General features: G+C 41.2%; 1 protein-coding gene across 7 annotated transcripts in view; it reads left to right on the top strand.

Moving 5' to 3' along the window:
• The window catches only part of MCF2L2 (MCF.2 cell line derived transforming sequence-like 2), a 371,113-nt gene that overhangs the window by 270,674 nt on the left and 76,313 nt on the right, over window positions 1–24,126 (top strand). For all 7 annotated transcript variants that reach the window (XM_089675584.1, XM_089675583.1, XM_089675586.1 and 4 more), the window contains exons 17-18: window positions 12,319–12,434; window positions 23,806–23,875. In XM_089675584.1, the coding sequence (XP_089531710.1) occupies window positions 12,319–12,434; window positions 23,806–23,875 (186 nt within the window). The remainder of the gene's footprint in view (window positions 1–12,318; window positions 12,435–23,805; window positions 23,876–24,126) is intronic.

Below are 24,126 nucleotides of genomic sequence, written 5' to 3'. Positions count from 1 at the left end.
CAGGAAAGCAGCAGGTGCACTGTGCTGCACCCGTGGTGCTGGTAAATCGCAGCACATCAGTGTGAAAGCAGCCTTATAGGTAGCTCAGGACAGTAAGGGCACTTTTACATTTGCAGTTTAAGGGGCAGTAAAACCCCATAGTTGAGACATATTTTTACTACTCCCTTTCTCCCTCAACCACTGGTGTAGCATCAGGGGTTACAATGGTGATCCCACCCCATGCTCAAGGGAGCCAGTGCAGCCTCCCTGTCACATTCTGTTTTACACTTGGACAGGAGGGGTGGCAGGAGCGGCATATATAGTAACCGATCCTCCATCTGCTGAAAGTCGCCTTCTCCTCCTCTCCCTCCTGCCAGCATTCAATGGCTGCAGGAGGAAAATGTTCATTATGCTATTAAAAATAGAAAAATTCTGAACCATTTCCTTTCATTTTGGCCCATGACCAGTTACCTACAGAAAGCAGAACTGTCAATCCAGGCTTAGGCTGACTACAGATCAAAAGCACTAAATTTGTGATATGTACAAACAGCATGTGTTGTAGAGATGTAATGAATATTTTTTTTTATTACCCAAACATACTTTAGATGAACGCCAGGCTATTGTAAAATGCAATTAAGCAGTGACCCCCCCCCCCCGTGCATTTATAGCTAATTTTACCCAGGTGTTAACGGATAGGTATGAATACTTATCTTATTCCCCAATGTAATGCCTATGAAATGTGTTGGCCTTGGACCCTTTGTTTCTTGGGGAATTTTTACAATAAAGCATCCTTGCCCAGATACCAGCAGCATGAGACATTGTTATCATTTCTCTAGGCTAAAGGAACAGAGTCACAAGACATTAGACTGCTTAAAGCAGATAAGAAGTGTTTATGGGATTGAACATGTTTGTGACATCTAGAGATGTTACATTAGACTGCTTAAATTAGATAAGAACTTGTTTGTGCATTTAAAGATGTCTGCTTGTTTGAGAAGTTAGAAATCTTTAAGTTTAGGGTAGATAAGAAGCTGATTTGAAGCAAAAGTGTAATATGGCTGGATAACGTTGTTTGTTCAGTATAGTGGCTGGACGTGACTCTATTATCCTCAGGGAACCTTTCTGCTAACTCCTCCCAAAGTGGGCATGGCGCCCGCCACCTTTTGGAAAGATGCCAGAAACAGGGCTTAAAAAGAGGAGCCTAAGCGTGAACGGGGGGGACTTCCTATGCGAAACGGGACGCTCTGACCCTGGGGTCTGTTCCTTCCCGTCTTCCCATAGCTTTGGTAATGTATTAATTCTATGCAGTGACGCTGTCAAAAGATGTGTCTATTTCATGCTGTAATGCTCACATAATTATTGGTGTGTGTTATTATGCAGATTGTGATGACTATAAGATATATCCTCCTGTGTGTCGTGTGATAATAAAAGTGACATCACCCTCAGCTTTATGTCAGGCTCTCCATGCCAGTAATTTTTTTAATGTGAATACATGTCTTAAAAAAATCACAGTGAACTGATCAATGTTGCATCATCTCAGCATGGAAGTCAGGGGAAACATTTAGCTCTGTCTGAGAGGATATCTTCTCATCTGACAGAATACCAGGCATGAAATCACTATATGAAAGACTTCTCATGGGACATCACCTTAGGTTTAAAGTCAAAAAGAGTTTTTCTGATTGGGATTCCTCTAAGACCAATGCCAATATGACACAGTGCTCCTGTAAACAGGGAAGTTATCATGTTTCCTGCCTCCTTCCAGCTCTTCTTTGAAACGAGTACTGGATGTAATATCTCTAGAAACTGATCATGTTCCCCATATCTTGTTTGATGGGGTTTTTATTTCAGTGTAAAACTGATCAATTGTGACACCCCATTTTGTTGATGCAGTTCAGTACAGATACAAGATGCATGATTAGACGTTTGCCATTAAAGTAATTGCCACCAAAACTAAGGGAGGAAAACAGTGACAAACTGTACTATTGACTACAGATACAAAGATCCTCTCATGTATTTCTGCACTTTTTTAACATCTTTTAACTGCATCAAAACTTTGTAGTGTAAATGCAGACACATAGGGGGGGATTTACTAAAATTGGGGAACTCAGAATCAGGTGCAGCTGTGCATGGTAGCCAATCAGCTTCTAACTTCAACTTGTTCAGTTAAGCTTTGACAATAAAACCTGGAAGCTGATTGGTTTCTATGCAGAGCTGCACCAGATTTTGCACTCTCCAGTTTTAGTAAATCACCCCAATGTGCTGTATGTTTTTTGTGGTAGTTCTAATGTAGAAACTGATTGGCCACATGATCAGACTCAATCGTGGTAATGTGTGGTTGCTTAGCATAGTCAAGAATCTATAACAACACTACTTCAGTAAAAGCATTCAGAACATGGATAATTAATATTATCTTCATTAACAGCAGTGTAATCCAGGGTACCTTTACTAAAACAGGCAAACAGCTGGGTTGATCCGAGGACAAAGGTTCACCACACTGAAAATGAGGGGCTCCCCACAGTAGTTGGTGTTACAACAGCAGTATCAGATCCCAGCTGCTATCAAAAATTTGCGATGAACACCAGGTCTCTAACCTGCGCTGTCACCAGTGGATGATGATGGCACTCTCAGCCTCACCCTGCAGCAAGATATTCTAACTTGCTAGACAATAACTTAAGTGCCAGTAGACTGAGAGTGATGGCCGCTGGGGGCAGCTAACACCACACTCAACTCTTTACATACACAAAATAGCTGCCGCTATGTGTTTTTTTACAGCAACATGCATCATTTAGTCTTCTGACAAGTGTCTGTAATACACACTGTCACACCAGACAAGGATATAATAGAGGTTAAAATATAGTAGCGCTGTTCAAAGAAACAGAAATTCTTTAAGCTCTGGTTTAGTGCAATAGAGATGCAGCCTTAAAGCGGTTGTAAACCCTTGCATATACCTAGTAAAGTGACTAGCCTTAGGTGATAGACATAAATGAAACAAATCCTTCTACATAAGTTGTACTCATTTATCTGCAGTATCTTTTCTCTACGTCCATTCAAAGTGCAGAATCTATACAGCTTTCCTGAGAATTTAGAAAAAGTGGGGAGACTCTGCAAAGATCAGTGAAGAGAGTTCTGAGAACTGACTGGAGGGAAGAGACACACCTCCCTTTCAATCAGCACAGAAGAACAGAGCTGAGGCAATTAATCAGCTGGAGGTTCCTCCCTTGTCACCATGTTTCTTTTGCTGTCACAAAAACCTATCAGAAGTGAGTCAATGATAGCAAAGAAACAAAGCAACAGACACAAATGACACCTAAACTGGCGATAGGTGGTTCAAATCCTGGCCAGTTCAGCAGGAACTGGCCATGATTCAAACCATCTATGGGCAGGCTGATTGTACCCAAGTCGATTGTTGTATGACTTGGGTAGAACCAGCATGTCAGATTTTTCATGTGATTATTGCAAGCAGCTATTATAGCCCAGCAAAGTTTTGCCAACAAATGACCAATCAGTGCCACCACTGTTAAGAAAGTAGCTCACGGACTCTGGAAGATCAAAAAACGCTCAGACAGGTCCACCCAGGATTCCATGGTATATGACTCCACTTTTAACTCAATTTCTAACAGCATTGCAATAGACAGGCATCCAATATATGTTCGAGATGTACAATATGTGCGAGAAGTAGTAACAGAAAAAGCATTAAATGCTGCTGTACATTATTTATTATTAAAGTTAAAGACAATAGCATTTATATTGCTATATCACACTCATAAGATGCTGCATTTGCCCCTGAATAGCACTCCTATTGCTCAAGTGCAAATAATGCCCTATTAAAATCACTTATAAAAGCGCTCATGGAGACTATTACATCTCAATAAAACTGCAGGCTAATATAAGGATAGAATCTGCAAACCCATATGAGAGTAAACCTTCTATGCCACAGTTAGTTATCGTACCCATCCCTCTACAGTGACAACAAAGGGGGAAACCCAGATTTGTAAACCTTGTACTGTCTAAACCCCTGTACAGCCTAAACACTTATATAGCCTGTACCTGCACTGTTGCTTCAGTCTAAGCTACCTCAAGGGGACTGTCATTGTCAATACTGCCTAAACCACAGAGAAGTTAAGTGTCTTGTGTTGGGCTAGTTGCTGGGTAATTTGTTGTAATAGAAATGACTGTGTAAATGACATCTGTTATGCAGAGCAATGTAATATTCTTGTACCAACATTGTGGGCTACAACTCAGTAAAGAAGTTTGTTTATTCTACAAAGTCTGGTCTGATTACTTAACGAAGATAAGCTTGTGTGTGCCACCACAGTGTGCACAATGAGTGGATCAAAGTGTAATTGAATCAAATGTTTGTGTAACATCAGTATACAGAAGGAAGAATAGTCAGTTCCAGCCAGGGATTGTGGTGGCCAGTGGTGGGTGGTGTATGTCTAAACATGCCCTTCTCAGTGGTGGGTCCCTATGCTGCTAACCTTTCCAAGGGACAGGGCCTAGAGGAAGTAGCGATGCCTCACAGGTGAATGGTGTTCACTTCCAACCCTACAGGTTGGAGCAAGACAGGTATGCTGTGCTGGAGAACTTGTGGAATGTATCTAGTCTTCTGCACTGTTAGCCTCAAAATAGCTCTGTAGTGTGGTGCCAGGACAGGTAGGAGCAGACCAATGTCATTGGCTGGGGCAGAGATGAGGTTCTTCTGGTGTAGGGCCTCATGAAATGATCTAACAAATGGTGATCTGAAGGTGTCAACTCAAACATTCATTATTTTCCCAATACAGTGGGGCAGGCGACATGTATAACATAGTTCCCCCACGTTGCACATCTAATGGCCCCTTCCTGCAGACAAGTGTCTCTGTAGAGCTGCAAATCCAGTCACCAGTGAAATTCAGACCTCAGCTACAGCATGGCTCAGAGCAGAGGAAGGCCCCTAGTCTCATCCTTCACTTCTGTTGCGGTACACAGCTCTAGAAGTCTTGGGACTTCCTTTCATTAAGTGTAGGATGCTGCTCAGTATCTGAGGTCTAAGGCCTGCATGGGAGAGGTGTGAATTGAGGAGGGGAAATTTCTGATGGAGGGAAATCTTTGCTGTTAGGGGTGAGAGTATTGTGCTGGGGGAAGAGTTGTGTTTTGTTTTGGGAGGGGGGAAGTTTAAATTAATTCTGTTGTTAGATTTCTGCTTGGGATGGGGGGGGGGGGGGTGTTGTGCTTTAAAGAGAAAGATTTGTGCTGGAAAAGGAGAATACTAGTGATTTGGGAAGGGAGGGTGGGCGAGTGCTGGAGGGAGATTTGTGTCAGGAACCATAAACCAGGAGGAGACAGTGCAGTTAAAATCACACCTGTAATGATATAGCCAACATAACATAGATCAGATGCATAGTCAAAACAGAAGCCAGGGTTTAGATGCCAGAGTGGGTTATCAGACAAGCCAGAGTCAAAAAAACAAACGTTAGCGTAGTCAGGAGCCAAAAATCAGAAACAGGAATCGGAAGAGAAGTCAGCCAGACTGAGTTGTATACAGGAACACATTGGAGATCATAGACCAAGCAAGGGCAAGGAGGGAATGAGCTAAGCTGCCAAAATAGCAAAAAGGGCTGGCTGTAGGCAGGACTACTGAGGCAGGTAATGGTATCCAGGTGAGTGACAGTGGAGACACTGGTAATTAACCGACAGCTGAGCAGCTTCTGAGCACTGAAAGAAAAGAGATGCTCATTGAGTAGCAGGAGCCCAGCCCTGACAATTTGTGCTTTTGATTGGTTTGCTTTTGAGGGGGGTCCCGATACCTGTTGGGAGTTATTACTTGCCCTTACACTTGCTGGAGGTTATTGCTGGCCTTGAATCCTACTGGGGGTTGTTGCTATATTTCTGGGAGTTTTGTTTGCCCTGACACTTGCTGAGGGTTATTGCTGGGGCTATCATTCCTGGCCCTGAAACTTTCTGGGGGCTATTGCTGGCCATGCCACGTGCTGTAAGCATAGGGGTTCCTTTTGCAGCTCCTGAGACATAAACAGAAAGTTATTTTCAAAAGGTCTTCTCTTTCTAAAAATGTAGTGCTTAAGTATACCCACATGCTTGTTATCTAATTTCGCCTGCCTACAGTTAGCCACACATGGCTAAATTGCTGTCATTCAGCCCATGAGTTGAATGAAAGAAAATGAATAAATTCTTCTATCCATGCTAAACAGCATTTATGAAGAAAGCTGTCCTTGTATTTAAGTAGTGCAGCACCTACCGCTGCTTGAATACCTGAACAATTACTGCTTCTGATTGGATGCAGTCACTTTTCATTTGACAGCTTTCCACCCAGTTCCACTGACTTTTCTATCGACTTTTGCTGATGTGGGTGGTGCCAGCAGGGGCACCCAAAGCTCCAATTACTATGTTTGAGCTGTTTACGGCCAACTTTATTCATGCTACCTTCAACAACACCCATTACACGAAAAGGCAGACTAGGAATTTATAAGGAGGGACTGCCTATATACTTCACCTGTGCTGAGTGGCTGTTGGAGGAAGCAGCCAGTATGTCTCCTGGTTTAGAGGGAATGCTAAGGAGTTTGGGGAAGCTCACCAGTATAATAACAGTATAAAAACAAATACACACACATTTGTCAAAAAATGCTGTGAATTGCTGATCACTCATTTTCAGTGAATCTTCTAAAGTGAACTGGCTGGATTTGCTGACACATCTGGTTGAGTAAAATCACTGCAAGCATGTATAAGGAAACAAGTATAAATACATTTAACCTGGTTGGAGGTTACTACCAGAAAATAGACACATACCCGTTTCATTGTAAATGCAGGTAATCTATTGAATAAATGGCGGTTTGAGCATAAATGAGCACACAGTGGATGGATATGAAGTGATAGCTTTACCAAAGTAATCAGGTTCTGTACCACTAAACTGGGATCAATACTGGAATCAGCAAAATTCAGCAATAAACAGTGCAAATAAATATTAACAGTAATGTAGGTAGCAACACTACAACTGAGTGCACTCTGAGGGTATGGTACAGCTTCTCTTAAGAGGTACCTCTTAACTAAGCAAAGGGGCAGAAAGTCTCGGGGTGGCAACTGTTAAGGAGTAGTCTTTAGTTCTAACTCTTCAGTCAGCTAAACAGTGGGACCCAGTAACCGTTGGTGCTTGTGAAGGCAGTCAACAAGGCCTGCAGGCAGTAACCAAGCTATAAAATAGCTGTGTAGGTAGTTCCTAAAGGTTCAGTCCCTACTGGTATCAACAAGTATTGGCTGCAAGGCCCTCTGCCCAGACCCAGTGACAGCAGCAGTGGTCCCTCTGATTAGGTGTCCCCTCACTCTGGGTTGCCCATGGTGACTCCAGTAGGCAGTACAGCGAGATCTGTATCCTGGCAGTGGCTCCGGCTCACCACACTCTGTACTGCCTAGCTTCCCCACACTCAGCAATCGGACTCTAATGGCACAGTCACAATGTCTCTCTTTCTTTTGGATGGCACCCCACAGCATGGTCCTCTCTGCAGTGCACTGACTCTCTGGTGAAACTTTGCCTGGGCAAAAAGACTGTGCTCTCTCCACCTTTCCCCAGTAAGTGTGCCAATGTCCTTTGTCTGCTCACTTCACCAAGAGGGGAGGGAGAAAGAGTTGCTCTCCATTCCTCTTCAACTTTACAGTCTTGCTGCTGCTGATGGGGAGGGAGAGCGGGGGAATTACACAGATCCTGCAGCTGTAACTCTCCCCTGTCACAGCACAACCATTCTGCAGCTAAACTTGGCAAGGGGCAGGCAAGGCGATTGGTGCAGATCTGGCAGAGCACCCAGCTACATGGGCAAGAGAAATCTTTTATGTTTGGCAGTTATACACATTATAGCTGACTCTCTGGTGAAACAAAAAGACTGTGCTCTCTAAACCTCTTCCCTGCAAGTGTGCCAATGGTCTTTGCCTGCTCACATCACCGGACAGTTATACACATTATAGCTAGCTAAATATTGCAATGGAAAAGCAATTTTATTAACATTACATTACAGAATGTATTTTGAAGCAATCTTAAACAAAACTAGAGCTTTTGTTTCAAGAATAAGTTCACCTTTCTGAACATGTTAGACCCATATTTATGGTGTAACAAGTAACATGTTCAGCATTATACCTCTCTTCCCCCGATCCCCTCCCCTCTTTGTGGCTGTGAGCTGGGGATCTTCATTCCATTCTCTGCCACAATTCAAAGTGAACACAGCAGTGTGGGGCTCTGCCGACACGGCCTCATAATTGATTCACAGATCCCTGTTAATCAATGAACTACAAGTACCTCCAGCCACAAAGGCTGTTGAGCGCTGTGGTAGTTAATTTATTCTTCCTGTCAGTGTAAACTGCCTGCCCCTATGATGTACTGCCAGATGGATTACACTGACAGTCTGCAGGAGCCCTGCATGGCACCAGTGATCTGCTTCCCAGACTTCTAAAACAAAAAAATAGTAAATGCACATTTTTTTTTACATGCAAAAAAATGTGCATTTATTATGTTTTGTTTAAAGGTGAAAATATCCTTTAAGTAAAGTTCTTTAAATAGGATTGCATGCCTGACTTAATTTCAATAAAAGGTCCACTATGATCAGATGATTGCTATATCACTTCAGTGTTAGAATCATTCACTCCTTCACCCTTGACTTCTGCCAATAAAATTCATATTTACTTAGCGTTGTATTTTTTAAAATATGGTGCACATTGCCAATAATAGTATGCGATAAGCAGAAGTCTGTGGAAACCAAGTTGATCCACATCAATACTACCTCCCTTAGCAAAGCATCAATTACCAAATTTCCTGTGAGGCTCCTGCAAGTCTCTGATGCCATTATGAAAGGGTCCTATAACATTGCATTTCACTGAAGTCTTAAAGGAGAAGTAGAACCAAAGCTCTTTTGGCTCTACTTCTCTTGTGGGTCACAGGAGTTCACTCAGTTCTGCACTCCTGTGACCTGTATTAAGACTACAGCAGGCTAAAGTGTAGACTCTGGCAAGATTCTGACTTTAATGCCAGGATTCACCCTGATGCCTGACCGCCTCTCAGTGCGCCACTGAGAACCTATGCCAGCCGCCTCACCCACGCACAGCCCGGTGCTCCAGTGAGCTACGGCTTTGCTCACTGAAGACCAAGAAATGAGCGTTCAGCGGTCTTTGATTGCTCAGTTCTCTGTCCTACAGGTGGTGGGGGACAGCTGCAGCATCGGACCAATGCTGCAACCACCTAGGCAAGTATGATTGTATTTTTTTTTAAATCCCACACTTCTCTTTTGAAGCTGAAATCCAGACATATATATATATATATATATATATATACGTATATATATACAAGCATACGTAACGTATATCAATTAAATTATCAAATGCATATTCTTAAATGCAAGCAGTGTAGGTACCTGAATTGCACTTTGTATCAGCTTCGTACAGTCCCATTACAGCAGAGCTCAGAGTATGGAAAAGTGGCAAAAAGAGCCAGTCAGTTGTGCTGCAGTGTGATAACAAGGGTCAGTCTGAATAGATATCAGAGTGACATATGAGCTCATCACTTTCATCAATATCAATGCTAAGTCACATGCTGGGGAAGGAAAAAGACCTGTAAGTGTTTCTTGACTGCAGCAAAGTAAAATCAGGTACCCTGCCTTCCAGACACGGCTGAAATGTATGTCAAGGCCTTGTAAATCTCAGAACCGGATTGCCAGAAATACAGATTCTTTGGCAGTTACAACAGCTCCTGTGTTTCATCTGTGTGTTTAGATGTTTGGGTCTGGGATTAAAAATCCCATTTCAGTGTTTGCAGATGACACCAAGCTGTGCAGTGGAATAACGTCCTTACAGGATGTCTTCAATTTACAAGACAACCTCAATGCACTGTTTAATTGGGCAACTATGTGGCAAATGAGGTTTAATGTTGATAAATGTAAGGTTATGCACTTGGGGGCTAAGAATATGCATGCATCATACATACTAGGGGGGTACAACTGGGGGAATCAATGGTGGAGAAGGATCTGGGAGTTCTGGTAGATCACAAGCTAAATAATGGCATGTAATGCCAAGCTGCGGTTTCTAAAGTGAGCAAAATTCTCTCTTGTATTAAAGGAGGTATAGACTCCAGAGAGAGAAATATCATATTACCCGGGTACAAATCATTAGTAAGAACGCATCTGGAATATGCAGTTCAGTTTTGGGCACCAATTCACAAAAAGAACATTGGGGAACTGGAGAAAGTACAGAGAAGGGCAACCAAACTGATAAGAGGCATGGAGGAGCTCAGCTATGAGGAAAGATTAGAGGAACTGAATTTATTCTCTCTTGAGAAGAGGAGATTAAGGGGGGATATAATCAACATGTATAAATACATCAGTGGTTCATATAGTGAACTCGGTGTAGAGTTATTCACCCTGAGGTCATCACAGAGGACAAGGGGGCACTCTTTACGTCTGGAGGAAAAGAAACTTAATCTCCAAACACGAAAAAGGTTTCTTCACAGTGAGAGCTGTGAAAATGTGGAATAGACTCCCTCAAGAGTTGGTTCTGGCCAGCTCAGTGGATTGCTTTAAAAAAGGCTCGGATTTTTTCCTAGATACACAGAATATAACTGGGTACTAACATTTATAGGTAAAGTTGATCCCAGCAATATCTGATTGCCTCTCGGGGGATCAGGAAGGAATTTTTTTCCCCTGCAGGGGCAAATTGGAATATGCTCTGCTGTTTTTTTTTGCCTTCCTCTGGATCAACTGTGGATATAGGATTATAACTTTTTTTTTATGGTTGAACTGGATGGACTTTTGTCTTTTTTCAGCCAGACTAACTATGTAACTATGTTTATCATGAATTCAGCTTTAACACTTTTGCCACCAGGTCCATAAGTCATACCTCTGGTTTTTTACACAATCCGGTGACTGCAGCCACTGGTATTGTGTATAAAACTGACAGGCAGACTCCTGCCTGTCAGGTGAAAGCAGTCAGGTGGCTGTGCTGCCGCAGATTTCTTCTATGTCCCCTGGTACTGGTGCCCTCCCGCCATGTAACCAGGCTCAGCTTGCCCATCTGTGGGCCCGGGGAGCTCCATGGCGAGTACCAGTGGGTGGAGGGGAGAGAGGAGAGCAGACATTTGCCTTCTTTCTGTAACCCGGAAGACGATATGTGTGATGTCACTTCCGGGCCACCCCTGTCAGTTTCTAGGCTAACACAGCCGAGAAACAATGTATTCCAATGTGGTCTGCATTGCAATACATCCAGTGGAGCCCAGAAGAGACAACCAGGGTTACATAGGTGCACACAAATTTATGGTTTGGCATGTTGTATCTATTTACTCGGCACAGCCTCGTCTTTTATATTTTACCAAAAATTTGGGTAATTTATTGCATTTGTTTGCCCTAAAATTCACTGTTTGCAGTAATATTATGTAACATAAAAAATTGGAACTGTTCTATTCTCTAGGTTGTCTACTTTAAGAAAATATATAATGTTTTGGGGTTTTGTGTAATCTTCAGGCCTAAAATGATTTTTTAAATATGTATGCAAAAAACGGATCTAGCAGCAAAAGGGTTAATGAAGGGGTCCTGCAAGGCTCTGAAACATTTCATTTTTATTTTGTGGCTATTTAAGAATTTCAGGTAGGCTGGTCACATACTCCATGTAATAATGGTGCCAATGACCGTTCACTACAGCAGCCTGCTTTTAACAGTGGTCAAAAGTGATGTGTGATTGTAATCTGTGGAGCTCAGTCTATCCATAATGTATACAAAAGCGTTCATGGTTATTTGTTATGTAAAACGTAACCATGTTTTCTAATTTCTGAGCTTCAGGCAATGAAGCTGTGAATGTTCCATAATAACAGTGTATAAATACCACCTTCTAGTATATATAAAACTGAAGAAATTAGAATATGAGTGTTTTCAGTTTTAAGTGAAACTCCATCCAAAGTTTTTGTTTAGCTTGGGATAAAGTAGGGAAGAATTAGAACCTGTACCATTGTAACCTCACTGGGGAGATCTCCTCACTTTCTGTTTAGGTGACCATACAAAAAGAGAGATGATTTAACCTTTCTCTACTCTTTAAAAAATTGACGTTGAGTTCCCACTGGATGAAATGTCCCTCCAATCCTGTATTGGGGACTACATAGCAAGAGTGGGAACATCTTTCCAGTGGGGACACAAAGGCCAAAAGGTTTTAAACCATCCACACACTACCCTAAGCTAAACAAAAATGATAGCTTTCTTTTTAAATGTTCAGCATTTTAGAGAACCCCAAAAATTTTTTATTTGTAAACCATAAATACATGTATGCATTACAAATTAAATGGGGCTCAAGGCTCTTAATTGTTGCAATTTACTAAAAACCTTTTTATTGCAGGGTTATGCATCATCCTTGGACAATCCCGAAATGAATCCTTTAATTCCTGTGGTTTTACAAAACAGCAAAGACATCCTTTTTGGAAATCTTCAGGAAATCTACGAGTTTCACAAAAGGTATTTCAAATACTGTCATGGCATCAGTTGCTTCACTTATACCAGTTTGTTCTGTTCCTTTTTTCAATATTTAATTTTTATATCATGCTATCATCAATATATGAATGTTTTACGGTACTGAATAAAGATTTATAAAATAGTTACATTGGCCCTTTTCCATTCCATCACAGATATTTAAGCATGACATGAAGCTTGTAAGATGAGAATGAAGGTATCACAACCTCTCTACATCTTTGCTTATGTATGCAGCTTTATATGTTATATTTCTTAATAATAATTTTGCATCATCTGAACACTGCAGTATGTGTAGACTATAAGCAAAAGTAAGTAGTGTGTACTGAAGTGACACCTTATTGGACAGGATCTTTAGTCTAAACTGGTACTGCTTTAGTACATCTCATGCTGAGAGCACTAATCTTGCAAAACTCTCCCCGCAGCTGCAGTGATTGTGAAAAAACGGCAAAGGCTACTCCATGCAATGCTGTTAAAGGAGAGACTGAGTGCAACTGTCTTCTAATAACATTGATAAAGTATTTTGTTTCTGTCTATTAAACTGCAAAGCATGTACATAAATAATGTAAAATAATTTCCTACATTTTTTGTTCATTACAGCGAAACTATATTGGTTTGGGGTAAATGTAATATTTTTAGCTTACAGATTCATGTTTTATATCTTTTTTTATTTATAAAATGTTTTATTTTACAGATAAATATATTTAATACAAGATGTACCTGTGACATTTCTAATGAGTGAGCACATCAAATGGTTCCCCCTTTTCTCTCTAACCAAAGCTTCATACTGAGTGTGTAGGAGTCACTTCTCATTCAACTGTAGGTTTAATTTGTGCATCATCTATTAGCTATAAGGCCAGGCTTTTTTCCAGAAAAGAAGTTAAAGCGGAGTTCCTCCTGAAAAAAAAAAAAAAAAAAAGTCACCAGCTACAAAAACTGCAGCTGCTGACTTTTAAAATACAGACACTTACCTGTCCCTCGATCCAGCAGTGTCCTCACCACTGCTGGTTTCACCGGCTGTCTTCTCTCCCTGGCGTCGACATCTGGGTGGGCACCCGGCTGTGACAGCATTCAGCTTCACAGCTGGGTGCCCACTGCGCATGAAGGAGAAGTGCTGCGCTTTGTGAATGGCCCGTAGTCTTCTGGGACCTGTCACGTGTCCCAGAAGACTATGGGGAGGGAGAGGGGGTGGACAACTACTGCTTCCAATCACCTAGGCGATCGCAGCGGAAGTGGGGGCGGGTACCTGTCAAATTCGGGTACCCGCTGCCCCCCCCCCAGCTTCCGAAAGGTGCCAATCCTTAATAGGGAGCAGGGGAGACAAAGGCTTGAAGTGGAACTTCCCCTTTTTTCTCTCTTGTGTGGGGCCTGAAATAGCTATTTTTTACCTGATCATATGCTCTTGCAGGCTTCCTCCTCATTTTAAAGTGGAAGTAAACCCACCTTTGTATCTTTTACCTACAGGTAAGCTTATAGTAAAGCTTGGTAAATATAAAGTGCAACGCTAAAGTGGAAAAACATCAAACCAAAAGTTTGTTCAGAAAAGTTTGTGCAATATGTCAGTTCATATATGGTGACAACCAGGTACTAACACAGCTGTAGATAATCCAAAAAATCTTGTGAAGGAGAATGACAGAAATGCGCACTCACCGACCGCGCATAGGAAATGCGCATTAATATATCAAAATCAGCGGGTGCAGTTTCCCTCAAGGAGAGGTGTCATCAAGCAATGGTCGACTGGGCTCAGAGGACCTCCTTAAGATCAGGATGAACCATCTGGATAAAGACTCCCTCCTCTGGATGCTGTATGCAGTGAAGGCTGTGTATGTTGATCTCCTTGCTGTTCTTTCACATGTGTGTTTCTCTGTGCTCACCTATTTCCTATGCGCGGTCGGTGAGTGCGCATTTCTGTCATTCTCCTTCACAAGCTTTTTTGGATTATCTACAGCTGTGTTAGTACCTGGTTGTCACCATATATGAACTGACATACTGCACGAACTTTTCTGAACAAATTTTTGGTTTGATGTTTTTCCACTTTAGCGCTGCACTTTATATTTACCATTTGAAGGACGTGAGGTGGTTGTAATTTCCTCTAGTGCTTTAGCTGCTTCTTTTATTGCTTTACTACTTAAACATTTAAGGAGCGCTCGCTGCACCATATATTTTTATAGTAAAGCTTAACTGTAGATAAAATTAATATCTCCTAAACGTGCACCGTTTAGGAAATATTTGTTCTTTTTTGACAGCTGGCACATGCGCTCTGAAGCAACGGCATACCTGTGCCATTCCTGCTTAGCACTGTGCTGTGGCCCGAGACTCCCATGTGCAGGAGTGACATTATCGCAGCTTGGCCAGTCAGACAGCCTAGGCTCACGAACCCAGAAGGGAGACCGGGTGAAGATGGAAGTCTCTGCAGTGGTGACAGTGTACTGCTGGAGGGCTTCATTTTAAGGTAAGTCCTTCATAATGTGCTAGTATGTGATGCATACTAGCACATTATGACATTACCTTTCAGAGGATTTTTTCATTTTTTCTTTCAAGTTGCGGTTTACTACCGCTTTAAGACTAGTGCCCACAGCCTCTTCTCGCCTATGCTCCAGCTGTTACAGATCCTCTGAGAGTCTATCACGCTTGTATGTTTAGACAGGTTAATCTGGGATTTGTAGTCCTCCTATGGGTACAAACAAAAACAAACAAATCTGCGCTTAAAGTTACTTGCCAAAAAATACAATTGGTGCTCAAATCATTGCTGCCACTTCTAATAAATCAATGTGACCAAAAAGGAACAACTTAAAGTGGTTCAATAGTGCAAAATATCATAAAGTGAGTGAAAAAATTAAAACTAAATATCAAAATATGCTTTTACTTTTGATGTGAAAAAGTACTAAATAAAATCCTTAATAAGCTCGCAAAACTCTTCAAGTTCTCCAAGAAAGTTCATCACGTGTGCAAAATGAAATGTCCCCCCTTTCGGGTGTACACCAAATAAGTATGCCCCCCACTCTCATGGTTGGCCAAATTGCTTAAAGAAAGCAATTACCATCTCCCAAGATGTCACTCTCTTCAGGATGCACAGATATCATTCCATGGATTGGTTGGTAATAGGTATAAAGGCATTGAAAATGGTCACAGCCACCCTTCTTCCTCCTCTGTGATCACCTCCCAAATGGTCATGTAAGGGAAAAACACAAAAGAGAAACCCAAATGGTGCAGTACAAAATGCCTTCTTTACTGGCCCAAATAGATAGCCACTTACAAGAATGGAAAAAATTCAAGCTAAAAAATGCTGCAGATAGTGAAACTGTGACCATTTTCAATGTCTTAATAACTATTACCCACCAATCCATGGAATGATACCTGTGCATCCTGAAGAGAGTGACATCTTGGTGTATGGGAGATGGTGATTGTTTTCTTTAAGCGATTTGGCCAACCATGACAGTGTGGGGGAAAATTATTTGGTGAGTGCACACCCGTAAGGGGGGGCATTTCATTGTGCATGCGTGGTGAACTTTCTTGGAGAACCTGAAGAGTTTTGTGGGCTTATTAAGGACTTTACTGTATTTAGGACTTTTTCACATCAAAAGTCATATTTTAATATTTAGTTTTATTGTTTCATTCACTTTATGATATTTTGCGCTCCTATGGATACAGTCCTTTTTTCGATCCCCAGTTGCCAACTTCTCATTCACGAATATAAGCTCCTCATATAGTTGTATATAGAGAGAAAAAGGGGGCCCAGATAGTGAAATACCATTTAATTAAGTTAAAAGCAAATTTGTGTTCCACTCACATGTAATGACAGATTAGTAAGCATACAAATGCCGGACTGGAAGTAGTGCACTGACTGGAGTGCAACTCCCACTGACGCATTACGCCCCTTTCACGTTCTCAAAGGCTCCCTCAATTTAATATTTTGGTAGCACACCCCTTGGAAAAAATAACTGATATCAATCGCTTGCTGTACCCATCACACACTTTCTTGCACCTCTCTACTGGAATTTTGGACCACTGTTCTTTCGCCAGCTGCTCCAGGTCTCTCAGATTGGAAGGGTTCCTTTTCCCAACTGCTGTTTTAAGCTCTCTACACAGGTGCTCTATGGGATTGAGATCTGTACTCATTGCCAGCCAGTTCAGCACTCTCCAGAACTGTGTCTTAAACCATTTCTGGGTGCTTTCTGACGTGTGCTTTGGATCATTGTCCTGCTGTAATATATATACACATGTGAACATGTTAAAGAATTTTCTAAAAAACCTATTAAAAATATATTTTAAAAACTGTACATTCCCTAGAGACTTTTAACAAAATGACTCCAAAGTCTGTGCTTCACATTTAGCTTTTCAAAAGACAACAATATTTATTCTTAAAGGATAAGTTCACCTTTGGGAACACGTTACATGTTTCTGATCCTGTGGCTGCAGCTTCAGCTGCTGCCCACTGCCCCTCTTTCCTTATGACAGAAGTACAGGGAGAAGTTCCCCGTACTAGCTGTAACTTTTCAAAACAGTGAGGCTGTGTGTGGCTTCACCCGCCCGGCCGAGTCATTCGTTCACAGTCCTTTGTGAATGAATGGACTACAGGTCCCAACAGCCTTAGAAGCTATTGGCTTGCAGTCCTGAATTAACTACGTGCAAAAAACATAATGTAGAAGTGCGTGAAACTTTTGAAAAATGCATGGTACTTTGTCACTGTGGAGATGACATTGTTAGCAGCATGGGGGTGCCATTAAGAATTATTGACATCTGCAAAAGGGCTGCGCATTTTTGTGCATTGCAGTAAACCATGGGGTTTTATCCATGTTGCTGGATAACAGGCGACCACCGCACCTCAGATTTTACTCAAGCTTACTACAGTCTTAGTTTATATTGTATATGCTTGTAGTAACTTAAAATAATAGTAACATAAGTGCAGCAGGTTACTTGAACGACCTTGTGCTTCCCATACCTGTAAGTTCATTTATGGTGGTGGTGGTGGTGTTAAAATGTTTACAATGTTACTATGTACAGAATGTGCTGTAGCTGCTAACATTCAGACACAACTATCTGTAGCTAGACAGTCAGTGTTTATTATCTTTACGGCAGAAAAAAAAAATGTCTTTGTTAGCCTAGTAATAAAATCTTTAATTAAAATGAAACTGTTCTGAAAATCTGAGCAACATATTTACTTCTCAACAGCCTAAGCTCTAATTCACATTATGTACTGCAGGTGCTCTCTAGTGGGTTTTTTTTTTCTTGCGTTTTTTTTTATATTGCTGTTTTAGGAGGGATGTGTCATACAGGAGATTCTTTGGGAAGGATTGCACATTTTTTTACCCCATATACTTTCATCCTAAATTTTCCAAAGGTAATACTTTAAAAGTCCCACCTCATATGCACATCATTCACCCAGGCGAATGACATGTACTGTACCTGCTATGCCTCCTGAGTTATGTACTTCACATATCCCAGGAGGCCTTTAGTGTTTTATTTACAGAGGGGGAAGGTGCAGGAAGGGGTAGCTGAAGATCCAGTTTTTCACTAAACTTTAATTTTTATCAGGTGAAAATGTCACCTATGTGATACTATTTTGTTGTTCTCTTTAATGAGACATCAGGTGCCTTCTTGACCCCTTATGTCTCACCTGCATTCCATTAGCTTCTTCCCCAGCAACAGTGGCTTGTCCCCCTCCCCTCTACCCAATGATATTGAATCTGCAGGTGGGAGCATGGAGCCTTGGAAACATGACAGGGGTGCACATGGGGGTAGGGGCCAATGTACGGTGGGTGTGTGGAAGCGATGGCGCAGCTGTATAGCCACCCCATCGCTTCCATCTGACAGCCAGCTTGTCAGATTTACCCCCCCTCCCCTGTTGCTGCTCCTGCTGACATATGCCATATATTGGTGGCAGTTAAAGGATCAAAGTTAATGGGATTAAAGATACCGTGTCCTGTTTCAAAAGTAGCTCATGCACCTTTTCAAGCTTCAAGCATTGAACTACAGGCACTTAAATAATTAAATGTGAACAAAAACATTTTAAAAGAATGGGGTATGACTTGTTGAGCATTTTGGAGCTCTGAGCTACAAAACATGCTGGTGTAATGTAGAGCAGGTATGACCAGATATGTGAGGCTACACAAAGACGACCAGACTCAAGTCTAGGTTTATTAACACTAAGATTTATTAGAAATGTACACAAGTGGTGACTAAATAACTTAAACAAAGCAATATATATATATATATATACACACTGCTCCAAAAAAATAAAGGAACACTTTGAAAACACATCTCAATGGGGAATATTTATTATGACATGGACTGGGTAATGTGTTAGGAACATAAGAATGCCCCATCGTTTGATGTAAATGAAAATGATCAGCCTACAGAGGGTTTGACAATGGGTCCAAGGATTTCATCCTGACACCTAATGGCAGTCAGGGTGCCATTGTATAGCCTGTAGGAGGTTATGCATCCCTTCATGGATATACCTCCCCAGACCATCACTGACCCACCACCAAAATGGTCATGCTGAACGATGTTACAGGAAGCACAACATTCTCCATGGCTTCTCCAGACCCTTTCATGTCTGTCACATGTGCTCAAGGTGAACCTGCTCTCATCTGTGAAAAGCACAGGGCGCCAGTGGCAGACCTGCCAATTCTGGTGTTCATTGGCAAAGGCCAATTGATCTCTATGGTGCTGGGCAGTGGGCACAGGGCCCACTAGAGGATGTCGGGCCCTCAGGCTTCCCTCATGAAATCTGTTTCTGATTGTTTGGTCAGAGACATTCACACCGGTGGCCTGCTGGATGTCATTTTGTAGGGCTCTGGCAGTGCTCATCCTGTTCCTCCTTGAACAAAGGAGCAGATACCGGTCCTGCTGATGGGTTAAGGACCTTCTAAGGCCTTGTCCAGCTCTCCTAGAGTAACTGCCTGTCTCCTGGAATCTCCTCCATGCTCTTGAGATTGTGCTCGGAGACACAGCAAACCTCCTGGCAATGGTACATATTGCTGTGCCATCCTGGAGGAGCTGGACTGCCTGTGCAACCTCTGTAGGATCCAGGTATTGCCTCATGCTACCAGTAGTGACACTGACCCTTGCAAAACTAGTGAAAAACAGTCAGAAAAGATGAGTAGGGAAAAAATGTCAGTGGCTTTCAGAGACTTGTAAAACCATTCCTGTTTTGGGGATCTGAGATGATGTTGCCCATCTAGTACTCCTGTTGTTAATTTCATTAACACCAAAGCAGCTGAAACTGCTTAACAACCCCCTCTGCTACTTAACTGACCAAATCAATATCCCAGGAGTTTAATTGACTTGATGCTATATTCCTTTAATTCCTATATATATAGGCATTCAAGTCAATTTGGAACTTTTAAATTTACAGGTATAAAAAGGGATGCTACCGTGGCAATACTACATGCAGTAGCAAGTGGCAAATGTATCCTTTTACTGACAGGCGGCGTACATGTCGAGGACCAGTCCAGAGAACGTTAATCATGATGGCACACAACAGTGTTAGTGCGTACATGGAACAGTGTGTGGTGATGACGTTTCTTGTGAGCGAAGGCATAAAACTACAGATGTACTGGTCAGTCCGTCATTGATGATCTCGGCTATGGTGGTTCCAAGCCCACAGTAGCTATTCCTGTGAACATTCAGAGCATGGAACATCTGGATAATCGACACATTAATGAGTACACCCCAAAGATTTGTTAGAAAACCTTTACTTTCCTTTTACAATCAACATTTTCTATGGCATCGGTCACCGACCTTTTGGACCTCACGAACCACTAAATTCATCATTTTAAATCCCGCGGACCACTAATATGAGTTTTTAAAAAGATAAATACATTTTTAAATTAATGATCAGAGAACTCCCATTTTATTAATATGAAATGCACCTATTTAATATAACAAATTTATAAATGCTTATTTAATCATAACAAAAACTTTAAAGATTGTTCAATTGTAGCAAAATGATTAAAGTTAATGTAATCATTACAAAACAATTGAAGCTTATTTATTACACATTTTTAGTGTGATATTTGTTCCTGCTTGTTTGAAATAAGTTTATGGATTTTTTTAATGACGTTACAGCAAGACAGAGAGCCGGTTTTATTTCAAGCCGAGACTGGTACAGGCAATGCTGAAGCATACGGCTTGGCAACAGTTGCCTCATACAACTTACGACTACCCTGACGTCACTCTGCGCCTCTCTTGTTTCCCCCTCTCTAATACAGTTCATGAATTTAGTGCAATATAAAGGCAAAAATTATCATTCAGAATATAAGAATTTTTTAGAATATTATTTTTTTTTTATGATTAATAAAAAATAAAATGTCCAGATTTTTCTGTGGACCATGCAAATTTTCTTGCGGACCACCAATGGTCCATTGGTGGTATAGTGTTCTATGGGACACTATGGGGTTTATTTACTAAAGCTGGAGAGTCCAAAATCAGACTCCCTTCTGCATAGAAACCAATCAGCTTCCAGGTTTCATTGCCAAAGCTTCATTGAACAAGCTGAGGTTAGAAGCTGATTGGTTTCTATGCAGAAGGGAGTCTGATTTTGGACTCTCCAGCTTTAGTAAATAAACCCCTATGCTACAAAATACTCCCACAAATGCAGGCCATTGATTGCAAACAAGATTTATTAATTTGCACACACAAACACTGGACTCTGTAGTGATGAGAGTGATGAGACTAAGATTAATGTTTTTGGAACTGATGGCTTAAAAACTGTATGACATTGCAAAGGTGAGGAGTACAAAGAAAAATGTATGGTGCCTACAGTAAAATATGGTGGTGCTACCATCAAGCGGTGCCCTTGGACCTCATGCACATTTCCAACATGACAATGATCCAAAACACACATCTGACCACTGTTGCAGTCCCGAAGAAAAACATGGTGAAAGTGATTCAGTGGTGCCAAGTATGTTTCTTGATCTGTACACAATCAAACACCTATGGGGGAATTCTGAAGAGACAAGTTGAGCATCACTCTCCATCCAACATTTAGGCTCTAAAAGAGGTTGTTCTTGAAGAGTGGAAAAAGATAGATGTTGCAATATGTTGCCAACTTGTTCAATCCATGGGTAGAACACTTGGTGCTGTCCTTACAAATCATGGAGGTCATACAAAATACTAGATGTAGTAGTTTTTGTTGTGGGGTGTGTTCATTTTCGCATCAAATAATTTGAGTAATACTGAAGATTTTGTAATCTAAGTTATATTATTAACCTTACCTTCATGTAGTAAGCTAAACAAATGTTCTATAAAACTCAGTTTTGTCAAAATTTTGGAAATTTTCTTGTGTTCATTGAGATATTGATTAAAATCTTACTTTTCAAGAGAGTTATGCTCATTTATGCTGAGCACTGAATATATATATATATATATATATATATATATATATACACACACAGTGGAAACAAAAAGAATACACCCCCGGTATAATGTCAGATATATATATATATATATATATACACGCAGTGGAAATAAAAAGAATACACCCCCGTTATAATGTCAGGTTTCTGTGATATAAAAAAATGAGACAAAGAAAAATAATTTCAGAACTTTTGTCCACCTTTAATGTAACCTATAAACTGTACAACTCAGTTGGACAACAAACTGAAATCTTTTAGGTGGAGGGAAGTAAAAATAAAAAAATAAAATGATATGGTTGCATAAGTGTGCAAACCCTTAAACTAATACTTTGTTGAAGCACCTTTTGATTTTATTCCAGCACTCAGTCTTTTTGGGTATGAGTCTATTAGCATGGCACATCTTGACTTGGCTAAATCTGCCTGCTCTTCCTTGCAAAAACACTCCAAATCTGTCAGATTGCGATGGCATCTCCTATGCACAACCCTCTTCAGATCACCCCACAGATTTTCGATCGGATTCAGGTCTGGGCTCTGGCTGGCCATTCCAAAACTTTAATCTTCTTCTGGTGAAGCCATCCCTTTGTTGATTTGGATGTATGCTTTGGGTCGTTGTCATGCTGAAAGATGTTCAGCTTTCTACCAGAAGCCTGAAGGTTTTGTGCCAATATTGACTGGTACTTGGAACTGTTCATAATTCGCTCTACCTTAGCTAAGGCCCCAGTTCCAGCTGAAGAAAAACAGCCCCAAAGCATGATGCTGTCACCACCATGCTTCACTGTGTGTATGGTGGTCTTTTGGTAATGTGCAGTGTTGTTTTTGCGCCAAACATATCTTTTGAAATTATGGCCAAAAAGTTCAACCTTGGTATCATCAGACCATAACACATTTTCCCACATGCTTATGGGAGACTTTAGATGTGTTTTTCTTCGTAAGAAAAGGCTTCCATCTTGCCACTCTACCTCATAGCCCAGACATATGTAGAATACGGGAGATTGTTGTCACATGTACCACACAGCCAGTACTTGACAGATATTCCTGCAGCTCCTTTAATGTTGCTGTAGGCCTTTTGGCAGCCTCCCAGAACAGTTTTCTTCTCGTTTTTTCATCAATTTCGGAGGGACGCCTAGTTCTTGGTAATGTCACTGTTGCGCCATATTTTCTCCACTTGATGATGACTGTCTTCACAGTGTTCCATGATATATCTAATGCCTTGGAAATTCTTTTGTACCCTTCTCCTGACTGATACCTTTTAACAATGAGATCCCTCTGATGCTTTGGAAGCTCTCTGCGGACCATGGCTTTTGCTGTAGGATGCGACTAAGAAAATGTCAAGAATGACCAACTAGTACAGCTGAACTTTATTTGGGATTAATCAGAGGCACTTTAAATGATGGCAGGAGTGTATTGACTCCTATTTAACATGACTTTGAATGTGATTGCTTAATTCTGAACACAGCTACATCCCCAGTTATAAGTGGGTGTGCACACTTATGCAACCACATTATTTTAGTTTTTTATGTTTACAGTTTGTTTTTCAAGTTGTACAGTTTATAGGTTACATTAAAGGTGGAAAAGTTCTAAAATGATTTATCTTTGTCTCATTTTTTACTTCACAGAAACCTGATATTTTAACAGGGGTGTGTAGACGTTTTATAGCCACTGTATGCTACAAACACCAGTGTCTGAACTCCTTGGAGTGAGGGGCTGAAGCAAGCGGCCAGGAGGGTGGATCATGGGTCAGTCTCCACCCACCACCCACATATTGGGAAAAGTTGTCGGGCAAAGTCCTGTTCTGCCCAGAAGGTCAATGTTATATTGGAGGTCAGCTCAGCTGCACCACACATGAGTCAGCTCGCCACCCATCAACACCTTGAGGTCTCAGACAGAAATTAAATCTCTATCCAAAACTAAAATAAAATAATTTTAGCTGGAGTCAGGCCAAACACATTTATCTGTGTTTTAAATCTTTACTCTAATCATTGGTTTGTTTTTTTCAGAACATTTCTTAAAGAACTGGAGAAGTGTACTGAAGATACAGATTCACTTGGAAAATGTTTTTTGAAAAGGGTAAGATATATGTCTATTGTAAGAAGTTTCCAGCCTAAAACTGCCCAAACTATTTGGAGGGTGGTAGAATGTGCCAATGTAGCAAGTTTATGTTAATGTAGTAGAGAAGGGGCAGTCCACCATAATGAACGCACTGGATAGTAGACAAATTGCCTTGGACTCTTACTAGTCCTCAGGCAGTGTTACCTAATGACGCTTGGTGGTGTCTGCACCATTTGTATTGTATAGTGCATGGATATGTCTTTCCACAA

The sequence above is a fragment of the Staurois parvus genome, unplaced genomic scaffold, assembly GCF_062004578.1.
Source record: "Staurois parvus isolate SC_StPar_1 unplaced genomic scaffold, SC_StPar_1.0 ptg000155l, whole genome shotgun sequence".
NCBI lineage: Eukaryota > Metazoa > Chordata > Amphibia > Anura > Ranidae > Staurois > Staurois parvus.
This window is presented reverse-complemented; position numbering and strand designations above follow the sequence as displayed.